This window comes from Schistocerca serialis, chromosome 9 (assembly GCF_023864345.2).
Source record: "Schistocerca serialis cubense isolate TAMUIC-IGC-003099 chromosome 9, iqSchSeri2.2, whole genome shotgun sequence".
Taxonomy (NCBI): Eukaryota; Metazoa; Arthropoda; class Insecta; order Orthoptera; family Acrididae; genus Schistocerca; species Schistocerca serialis.
In genome coordinates, this window is record NC_064646.1 from 136,054,496 (window position 1) to 136,066,496 (window position 12,001).

General features: G+C 38.8%; 1 protein-coding gene across 1 annotated transcript in view; it reads right to left on the reverse strand.

Annotated features, from left to right (window-relative positions):
- Window positions 1-5,633: 5,633 nt before the first annotated feature.
- The window catches only part of LOC126418947 (uncharacterized), a 47,638-nt gene continuing 41,270 nt past the window's right edge, over window positions 5,634-12,001 (reverse strand). The window contains exons 3-4 of the mRNA XM_050085983.1: window positions 6,447-6,549; window positions 5,634-6,349 (exon numbers count right to left, since the gene is read on the reverse strand). Coding sequence (XP_049941940.1) covers window positions 6,078-6,349; window positions 6,447-6,549 — 375 coding nt within the window. The 3' untranslated portion in view covers window positions 5,634-6,077. The remainder of the gene's footprint in view (window positions 6,350-6,446; window positions 6,550-12,001) is intronic.

Genomic DNA, 12,001 nt, shown 5'->3' on the forward strand with positions numbered 1-12,001 from the left:
AAGGATTTTGTTACTGCATTATGTGTATCACCAAACTACTTGCAGGTACTACAGTCCGAAGGAGATCTGTGTGCCATCACACCTGTCACCCAAACATTCTCTCTACCATCGTTATTTTGTACTATCCAACAGAGAAAAACTATGAACAATAAAAGCTCTACTAACTTCATCTGATGGAGAACTTGATAAGATTTTACCACATCTGTCTTTGCCAATATATCAAAAAGAAATAATGTCTGTGTGCTGCCAATGAGCATATCTGGTGATCCTATTAAATATACAGGTATGGATTCATTGGAGCAGGTGGCTACTGATCACAGTCGCTTACACAGACCAGAGTAAAATTGCATCACCTGTACTGCAGGTGGACTAGATCTCACAGACTGTCAGTCGCAAAAGACAGTCCTGTTTTGTTGGCTCATTTATTGTTCTTTTGCTGTAACACGTCCAACTGGTGTATTACTACACCTTTGTACACCGCCATACATTTTGTTTTTTCCACCATAACTTCGAGGTCAGTGTCAGGTTCTAAACTGACATTAACATGTTTCGATCCATTGGCTCTGACTGAAAGCTGGACATCACATGGTGTAAATCATGTTGCTGCTGCTCCCACAAAACACAGACAGAATGATTTTAAATAAAAAACAGTAATAACGTACGGAAGCTACCAAGCAAGGTGGCACAGTGGTTAGCACAATGGACCCGCATTTCGGAGGACGACGGCTCAATCCCGCGTCCGGCCATCCTGATTTAGGTTTTCCGTGATTTCCCTAAATCGCTCCAGGCAAATGCCGGGATGGTTCCTTTGAAAGGGCATGGCCGACTTCCTTCCCCATCCTTCCCAAATCTGATGAGACCGATAGCCTCGCTGTTTGATCTCCTTCCCCAAGCAACTCAAGCCGTAAGGATACTGGAAGAGATTTGTGACATTGTGGAGTGTTTCCAAACACCTTTTCAAAGGTGAATTAGAGCCTCTACATTTAAACTCATCTTTCACAGAGAAGGGTAGCAGATGGCTTGGTGTAACAGTTCGATTGATCCCTCATATTTTAATCATGTACGCGATCACTGTTTCGGTGCTGGCCATCCCCGGGAGTTGTTGCCCCTCCACCAAGATTCTTTCTCCACCTTAAACAAGTGATGTCAGTCAGTCATTATTGGTAATCTACAGTGTACTAGTGTACGGATGTGGTGGAAAAGACACCGTCAATGTACTGTAATAAGCACCACAGTTGATAGTGCAATCAGTTTTACCAAGCGATGACACGGCAGCATGCTTCCCAATTCCTGTATCATCGATAAACTGCCCCTCCACTACTTTGCGAGTACCATATACTACATTGCGAATGTAGATAGATGATTGTGCAGTACATCCATTCATTGTTGATGCTCGAACATGTACACCGAAGTATACCAGTCAGTGATCTACATATTATAGCACTTTGATCATTGGGCGTAATTTAAGATGGGCACTCGTAAGTGCCCATCTTACCCTACTTGGGTGGGAGTCACAGAGGACTCTTGCATTCTTAAGATAAAGTTACGGATTGAAAGGTCTCCTCGCACTGTCTTTGACCAACGATTAATGCAACGCTGTAGCCGATTTAATTTGCAGCTGACCAGAAGCAGACCGTTACATTCCATGTCTCGTGAAGGAACAGAGTGAGTTCAGTCCGTAACTGCCCTTCAGCGAAAATTGTTTCGCACCAACCTTACTCACGGCACCGACCAAAGTGCACATGATCTCTCCAGATGCGTGCATGTTGAGGTGGTTGCCAGTGTATAGATGACAGTGTTGTGACGATGTAGCAGACGGTTATGAGGAAGAACCGTGTGGTTTATGTTGTGACTTGGCAAGACAGCCAAGCCACTATGAGGTAGCCGAAAGGCACGCGTTTAAGCTCACGCAGGCTGGCGTGAGGTCTGGAACAGTTAAAGGAGTTGAGTCTAGTAAAAAAAGTACGTAGCTCCTGGAATACTTAACTTTAATCCATAATTGGTAAACATCGGTCTGACGGTACATGCATCACAAGATAAATAGCAAATGATAAAGGCGCCTTGCTAGGTCGTAGCAAATGACGTAGCTGAAGGCTATGCTAACTATCGTCTCGGCAAATGAGAGCGTAATTTGTCAGTGAACCATCGCTAGCAAAGTGGGCTGTACAACTGGGGCGAGTGCTAGGAAGACTCTCTAGACCTGCCGTGTGGCGGCGCTCGGTCTGCAATCACTGATGGTGGCGACACGCGGGTCCGACGTATACTAACGGACCGCGGCCGATTTAAAGGCTACCACCTAGCAAGTGTGGTGTCTGGCGGTGACACCACAGTTTATGCATGATGGAACTACAGGCGGACGTAATTTAAGCATATAACGTAAATCACCTGTTCTATCAATTCAGATGTATTGTTCTAGTGCCAAGAAGGTACTGGCGAGATAAAAATGATATTGGAACATAAACACATGCAGTCCCAAGGCTACACGGTTCTGCGTTTAAAACACGATAAACTAGAGTGGTGCGGCTTCCAACCTATTAGTAACGTGGAATGCAACGCTGTTAATATTCCAATGTAAGAAATATATCCCCGGGGCATGACATACACTCTTCATCCAAGTTTCTGTACAGTAAACTATGGTGACAAACTGTAAAGTAATAAAAACCACTACCTTGCACATCAAAGAAAACATCAATTCTATGTGACACAAACACTGCATAGGGTTCAAATGACTCTGGGCACTATGGGACTTCACTTCTGAGGTCATCAGTCCCCTAGAACTTAGAACTACTTAAACCTAACTAACCTAAGGACATCACACACATCCATTCCCGAGGCAGGATTCGAACCTGCGACCGCACTACATAGGGTTCCAGAGGTGCATGGCACCTGCTGTTAATGAAGTTTGTGCCCGATTACCGTTTGGAAATAATGTTATGCTCATAACAGCCCTATAAAGTGATCGTCGACAGCCGAAATTGCATATGAAGAAACAGTGCCATCTTACAACGACGATCAGTAGCCAGAAGAGATGTAACAATTTTACCGCAGTTTACCACCACCGCTGGTAACTTTCCTCTTGCACACAGAACTCCTGGTCCTATGTTAGGCTGTTTTGCTCATGTATCCTCTCTCCACTATTAAGGTGTGTATATGCAGCATCAGACAACTCCACTCCTCCAGAACACAGAATTTCATTGATTTTGCTCGGTACTCTGTTCATGGTATTTGTCTCGTCGTGGTATTTGTCTCTAATTCTATGCATTCTCAGTCAGTTTCTGTAATTTTACTAGGTTTTCGCAATTTTACATATTTCATGCTATTTCTGTCAGTTTTTACGCATCTGTCATCATTTTTCGTGGTTACACCAGGTTTCCGTCATGTTGCTGACATACCCATGTGCTGTTTGATTTTCTACGAGAATACCTGCGCTTCTTACGCACCAACCTACTAAAACATCCTAAGACTTGCCCTCTCCCCGATGATCCACTTGCATGCATGTACGATAGAATGAACATGAAAAGTGAATTAGAGCCTCTACATTTAAACTCATCTTTCACAGAGAAGGGTAGCAGATGGCTTGGTGTAACAGTTCGATTGATCCCTCATATTTTAATCAGTCGTTTCGTACTTATACGAAACTGAAGTCTCGATTTACGTCCAGGATGTGGCAGAGAAATGGGCTACTTCACATATATCTTTGTTTGTCTAGAGGAGGGTGCCGAATCAGGTTTTCCATCGATGGACATGTTTCATCATACTTGAGTTGGAAGTCCTCTGACGACTGTGGCTTGGAGAGGTCTGCTGTTAAAGATCGCAGATAGATAGTGCTCCAAGTAATTTGCTACACAATTCTATGTATGTATATTATAGCAGCATTCTCTGCTGAAGCAGCCGCTTCAGCTGCTTATATATGTACTTTCATGTCTGCTTAACACACTGCCTGCGACGAAGCCGCCAGTGGGTGCAGCAGAGCCATAATTCTTGTTAATAAACCTACTCCCTGTGTGAAGTGTTATATCTTATTGACAAACCTGCTATTGGAACTGGTACTTGCTTCTCGTTTTTGCATGATATGATTAACGTTTTGTCACCTCAGAATCTTCAGTGTCCTCGAGTTGTGGACCTGATGACCAACATAAATCTCAGATTTCCACACTGATTAGAAATACAAATTAAAAATTTTTTGTTACTGACATCCATTACGGAAACAATTTTTTACGACTTTTGCATGCACCCTATAGTGATTTTCAAGGTACATTTGTTAATACATACAAATATTTCACTAATGTTTCCAAATGCCTAAACTAAGTTTCTAGCTTGTGCCACTGTGTGAAGGTATTTCTGTCTACAGTTCATACTTCTACGTGTATTTTTATCTCCAATACAGTGAATCAGCTGTTCAGCCACTAGTGAAAACGACATTCCCTGATGAAGACACTTTTTTGTTCCTGAAACGTTTGGTCACAGTGCTATTACAATTTTGTAACAAAAAAATGTAATTTCTGTAAGATAATGCTTCAAAACCTATAGAGGTATATTCCACCTGTACTGCTCATTCATGTCATCGTCAAGATGACATAAATTTTCGTATTTTTGTGCAACTGTTGCTCCCAATGGCAACGTAAAGAAAGATCTGACAAGAAGCGAAAGATGGAGATGTACTTGAAAAGGGCATCTACTAAAGTAACTGTGGAACATGAAGTATGATTTGTGGAAACCGGCTCCGGCTGTGATACCCTACAAGCACAGTTTCTTCTAAATTTTAAAGGGTTAGTTATCATTTGGAGCTTGTCTCCCAAAATTACAACAAACGTGAAGGCTAAGGAATTATATGTGATAGCAAAATTCTGTTGTCAATGAACTTCACTTTCTAGGCACTTTTGGTTCCATTTCCTGATAATTTTGGCGATACTCTGAAACGGTTTAACAGGTTAAGTCCCTTGTTACTTGCAGAACAAAATTAATTCTGTCTAGAATCAATGCGAAATCGCTATTTGAACATTGATTGTTTTTATTAGTGTAATTAGCTTCATACATTTACATTGCAATACAGGATTTGCTTAAGCACACATATATGAAAACCAAAAAAAGCACCGTCTGTAGAGCTATGAAACCCCAACAATACGACCGGCCGCCGTGTCATCCTCAGCTCTTAGGCATCACCAGATGTTGATACAGAGGGATGTGTGTTCACCACACTGCTCTCTCACAGACATTGTCAGTTTTCGTGACCAGTGTTGTTACTTATCAATCAAGTAGCTCCTCAACTGGCCTCACAAGGGCTGGGTGACCCCACTTCCCAGCAGCATTCAGCAGACCCATCCAAGTGCTAGCCAAGCCTGACAGCAGTTAACTTCAGTGATCTGATGGGAACTGGTGTTACCACTGTGGTAAGGCCACTGGTGCATGTATATAAAGCTACAACTAAATGTACTAACATGATAACAATCTATATCTTTAAATGACACGTGATAAAAAGTTTGAGATCATTTTATTGCAACTTTAATACATTACAGTCTATATCAATGTACAGATAATAACCAACATACATATAACAACATTTTCAGTCTTTTTCATCTATAAAACAACTATTTTTCATATAATTTATGAAATTCAGGAACTAAAAGCAGTGTGCAAAATGTAAGTGCATTAGAATCATCATTTTAGCCAATATGGCGAAAGGATATGCAATTTGAGATTTATAGTAGCTGTTACATTTTCAATATACACTTTCAAAAAAGATAACATAATGCATTACTAAATGAATTTTTCACTTAGTTTCATTAAAAACTCATATTTTATGCATGATCGATTTCACACTTTATCCATCCTCTGAAATTATCTGATAGAAAGTAGTCACCAGTCACCTAAAGGTGATTGGGAATTAGAAGTTCAGATAGAGGGGGGGGGGGGGGGGCGGGGGCGGTCGCATAATTTAATGACCTATAGTAGTAAATCCTCTGTTTTGTAAGTTGAAAATAATACTGCATAACATAGTGGAGATGAACTTCCCTGACGTGAGTGGACAGATGTAGTGGGAAACCTGATATTTGGATGAATGCAGCTCTGTGTCACTATTAAGATTGATCATTTAACTTCATCTTCATTTCAAAGAGAAGATTGTCGATTCTGTTCATTGCAATATCTCTACTCCTTTCGTCCATCTTTTTTAACTTTGTTGCAATCAGTTGGCCATACAGGTCGCATTCGTCTGCCTCACCAACATACCTTTCATACTGTGTGGTATATGCAGCATCGTTTCTCTCTTTGCATTCCTCTGTTTCATATTTTCTTTTCTTCGCTTGTGGTACATAGTCAGAAGTGCTAACTCGTGATGTGTACCAATGATCTGTTTAGAGAAAAACGAAATATATTGTCAGCCTTATCAGTTTTCTTACTTTAGTAGTCTCTTTCACTCAAAACATAACCCAATTAAAACATCTTACCTCTGTTCTCATTTCCTATAAACACAGTGTTTCCTTCCTCAATGACATCTTCTTCACTAACGGTTTCTTGGACACTTTCAACACTTTGCTCAGTTATAAATTCCTGAAACAAGCACAGACCAGTTCATCATAAATTAAATTCACTACCTGTTGCAGGTTCCACACAGTGGACATCACAAAAGCAGTTCAGAATTCTGGAAGTGTGTAAAATAGTTACTCAAATCATCCACCAATGGAAAAGATGTTACTACACATCGACATCTTCCTAAAAATACAGTTGGGAACTTGGACCACATGCATGTAGCAGCAGTCAATTTTTCTATGTGACAAAGAGGAAATCCCTTCATAAACAAATAATTAACAGTGTAGCACTCGCACAGACATGACTGTTCCCAAATATTTATAAGAATGCTCTTGGAGACTGCTATGTGCTATTCCTATGTATTTTGACTTCTAGCCATCCTGAGCACAATCTCTGCATCTAGTTAGGCACATCTCTGGTGTAATATACAGGCAGTACAGCACAAAGCCTATCTTCGATGAAAGCTTTTGATGAAGATTTGCATTGAACTATCACAATTAGATGGTACTAATTTTATTTGAAGTTTTTGGATAGGAGATGTATTATGTAGATAATTCATCACACCATTATGGTTTGACAACCATTCACCCATCTTCAGATGGTCAACTGAAATATATGGCTAGATGTAGGCATCATCGAGTTGATCCTCAAAGCTTGAAATACTTCTTACACCAGAAAAACTTCAAGGATCATTATTAATACTTTTAATTCGTTTATATTGAGGAACTGATCCATAATAGTGGCAAACATAACAGCACAATGAATTTGAAGGTGCTTGGGTTTTATGAGGCTTAATGCAAAACATTACATTATATATATTTTGCATGAAAAAATTCCGAAGTCAGCCTGTGGGGAACTGATAAGGCTGAACAGTTAATGGATTGCAATTGATAAATAGGAAGCTGCTTTAATATAAGAAATCAAAATTAATACTGGAAAAATTTTTGGTGTTGTTTTGTTCTCTAAATTGAGAACCCTCAGGTTCTAATTGTTCATTATCTCTTCTTTGATTAATTTATATGATGCTTGTATTTTCAAAAAAATCTGTAATTGCAAGAACAGTAATGAAGAGTAGATACTTTTTTAATGACATAAATCCAAAATGATGAGACCTCCCGAATGAGGAACATTAAGAATAACGAAATATAGAATACATATTTCACAGAAGAATTAAAATACTTCAGTATCAGAGTACTGTACTTATGATGTACAAAAATCAAATATAATGAACTCAGATTATCCCTAATATTAATAATGTATGTGTTACTTAGTTATTTTAAAAATCCACTGATTTATTTCATTATCAGTTTGTCATCCACAAATATTCCACACTCCTTGTAATCTGTACTTTATTAGTGGATAAACTTTTACAACTTCTAGTAAGTTACAGAAAATGTGTGTTACTGAATACGAGATGCCATTCTGAACAACAGTAAATTACTTCAAGTCCATATGTAGAAAGTCTATATTTTATTCAGCATCAAGACGCATGCTTTGCATCCATCATGACTGACTTATTGTCGGTATACAACAAATAATTTGCCCACAGGCACCTTCAGTAACTAATTTTTATTTTCTAGTGCAATGTATTACAAATTACAAGATCAAATCATTATCATATTCAACATAATCCATAGGATAAATGAGCAAAATAACTAAAACTCATCAATTACTACAAGCCATTGGATAGTCTTCTGTCGGACTTCTTAATTCACTCCATATGTTATCTCAATTACACGCTTTTGAATCCACACAGTGGTAGCTTAACTTGAGATGTTGTCCCAAAATAGGATACAGCGCAATATCACAGGATAAAAGTCTTTGAACTATGATATATTTTCTAGTTTTATACTCTGAATGTCTGACAACATAACATTCAGATTTGGGAATTCAGTAGTTCTGTACTATGCTCTTCCCATCCGAATTTATTATTACTCTGTAATCTTAAGAAGCTTGTCTTCATATAAAGAAGAACGAGAAAGAAACAAACATTTACAATTTGCATAGTTTTTAAATTAGTTGATTTCTGTTATTTCACAAATGCTCTTTTCGACAATGGCACATTTTTATGTTTATTTTTATACGTATGTATTAAGTAATTCGATAGAGGAAGACAGTACTTGAAGTATAAAAAATTTTCTCTTTAAACTTCGATAGCTAGCAGAAGCCACTAAACACTCTTAGACCTGACAGCACCAATGTCGATCAAAAGTTAATCATGGTTAAGTCAACATTTAATCCTGGTCAACGCAAAATTCGATTGCACCTGCCACAATTAAAATTACACAAGGGAGCTGATCACAATTACAAGTGACTGAGGTCAGAGGATCGTTTATCTTCAACTGATCATGGTCAGAATAAAGAAAACCCATACTGCACCAAGCTGGCGATGCGTTTTGATGTTTTAGATGGCACTGAAGTTGAAAAATTTAATCTTGATCATAAAAGTTGTCGCAGAAACTATATTGGTGGACTTGTGTAAAGGGGAAATCATTTTGAAGATTATGGGGACAGGACATTTGAATAAAGATTTTGTTACTTTTGAATGCATTACGGGAACAGCAGTGATCAATGTCTTATAAATATTTACTATTAAAAACAATCTTGATCACGATTTATTTCTCAAGGTGACCGGTTTCGACCACTACTGTGGTCATCTTCAGACCATTGAGTAGGAACCTCTTTCTGTTGGAGAATCACTAGTGTGGTCATCTTCAGACCATTGAGTAGGAATCTCTTTCTGTTGGAGAATAGTGATTCTCCAACAGAAAGAGGTTCTTACTCAATGGTCTGAAGATGACCACAGTAGTGGTCGAAAACGGTCACCTTGAGAAACAAATCGTGATCAAGACTGTTTTTAATAGTAAATAAAGATTTTGTTGTTCAGGAGAAACAATGTGGTGATTATTAGACCAAATCAACAAGAGCTTAGAATTTCCTGCTTATCGTAATAACCCCATCTCACCAATGAACAGACATCTAATGACATTACGGGCATATGCAAATGGTGCATCTAATATAGTTTTGATACAGTTTGTCATAGTTAATATCGAACAGCGACATTTGAAGATACGGTCTTTACACAATGTGTAACAAAATGCAGATGTAACTGGTTTGTTGAAACCATACTGTAACTGAAAGCGTCGATTGCTGGGAAGAGAGAACCAGCAGGTTTGCATCCATCTTCTTTCATTTTTGTTTCACCTTCTGCTTTCTAAAAGATTTTGAGTCTTTCTTCTTTATTTAATAGAAGCATTACACGCAATAGTCGATATCATTTATTATAAGTAATGTATTTGCTACAATTCTTGTTGCAAAGGCCATCCTCAGGAATGTTACGCCAGTGCACTGAAATCTAACCGTAGCTGTGAATCTATGTTAGCAAATAAACAATTTACAGATTAGAAGTTTTTGTTATGACACTTCGTTTAAAATGTATATCTCTTAAGTTTAAGAACCACCTCACGTTTTTATCTTGTTAGTAAATATCTTTTTCAGTGATGATAAGGAGCTTCGAAAAAAAGTCTTCCATTCTAAATAAATTACGAAACTAATCTCGATCCGGAAATTATATGATGAAGCACGTTTCTTCAGAGTTGTGGTAGTCAATATCACATATACGAATATTATTCATGTGCAAAATTTTATTAGTCACTATACTTTAACTATATTCAATTTAAACCCGAAAATGGGATGAAGATTCAACTAATTTAATACCGGAAATGGGATGAAGATCCAACTGAGTGAACGAGTAACTTGCACTAGTATAGACGTCAGATCTTTGTACAGCTTTAGCCTCTGTTCCACCCATCGAGAAGTCCAGAATCTTCTGAACACTACACCTACCTTCTTTTGGTAATATAAAATTTTCGCTTCACAGCCGACCAACTCTAAAAGGATATCATTTTCAAATTTTGAGAAATGATTCTTTAAACTTCCGAGCATGGAAATCCCATTACATGCAGCACCTGACACCAGATGGCTGGCACGAAGGTCGGCCTCAAATGTTTTACAACATTCTCAAATCATGAGGCCGTATTCCATGTGGAAGGTTTCGTTAATCGGCACAACTGCCATTACTGGGCGGCACAAGAGCCCGGAGTTACGGTGAAGAAGATGCATTCTCATCCAAAAGTGACCGTGGAATAACGGCTACAAATATCATCGGCGCACATCTTCTCCGTGACTCAATAAACAGGGGTCGCTACCTTCAAATGCTTCAGGATTAAGTTTGGCGAAAATGTCGACGAAATCATCTTCATGCAAGACGGTGCACCGCTTCACAATCCAAACTTCGTGTGGAACAGGTTGATTCTGAAGATTCCAGGACATTGGCTACAGAGACATGGACCTCATGAATGGCCTGAAAGATGCCCAGATCGGAAACGCTGTGACCTTTTTTATGGGGCTGAGCAAAAGAGGAGATGTACCAGACGAAAGCTCGCACAGTGAACGAATTGGAAGCACGGATTCGGGAAGTTCTTATCAACATCCAACACAACTTCCTCCAGAAACCTGCATTTCATTCCAGATCGTTTTTCGAGACTGGTCGACCAACAGGTTCCTACATCGAAATTTAATGGACTTTTAACGTATACAGTCATATTCCCATATGAAGGGCTTATTTCAATAGTGGTACAAGTCCATTTATGTTCATTTTGAGATACAGAGTCCTAAAGTTAAATGAGCGCTGAAAAATCTGCAGTTGAGATACCAGAAATATTCAAGCATATGGCTTCTTGCTAGAGATGAACCTTTCTTTCTGTTTGTTTGGATCATTAATTTCAGAAGCATTATAGGCAGAAAAGTGGAGGTAATGGACTTGTACCACTATTGAAATAAGCCCTTCATATAACAGTGTACATACTGTATTAATTTCAAATAAACAGCTCTGCGAGGATAAAAGTTATATGTCAATTTGAATGCCTAATTACTTCCCGTCCACCCTGTATTAACAGAGACATTAAAAACAAGAAGAATCTGCAATATATGTATATCTGTCTGTTCCACGATTCAGTCCGATAGTCGTTTGAAGATATTCGTATGTAAACCTTGGTGCGGCTCCACATTTCTTCAGCAAAAATATTCTGATGTATTTTTGCGAGCGACACTAAATGTCCTCGACCAGGAAGTATATGGTGTTTCGCAGAGTGTGTGTGTTCTAAAAATTTAGGGAGAGATGTCATGATCACGCGATCAACTTATAAGCATACAGCAACCTAGAGTTCGAGCCGGCATTAACCTTTTCGCTGGCACAAATGTGCTCTCTGCATTCAGTGCTAAGGGTGGCCTTTGTTATGACTGTACTGCTCGTGAAATTCTGGTGCCTCTCCTGGAAGACGGCGTCCGGCTAATACGAAACACTTATCATCCGATTTTTCGAAAACTATTGCGTGAAAAATTTTTATTTTTGCACATCTTACAGTTTGATATCTTGACTCGATAAAGAACTGAATTTCTTTTCGTTATCTGT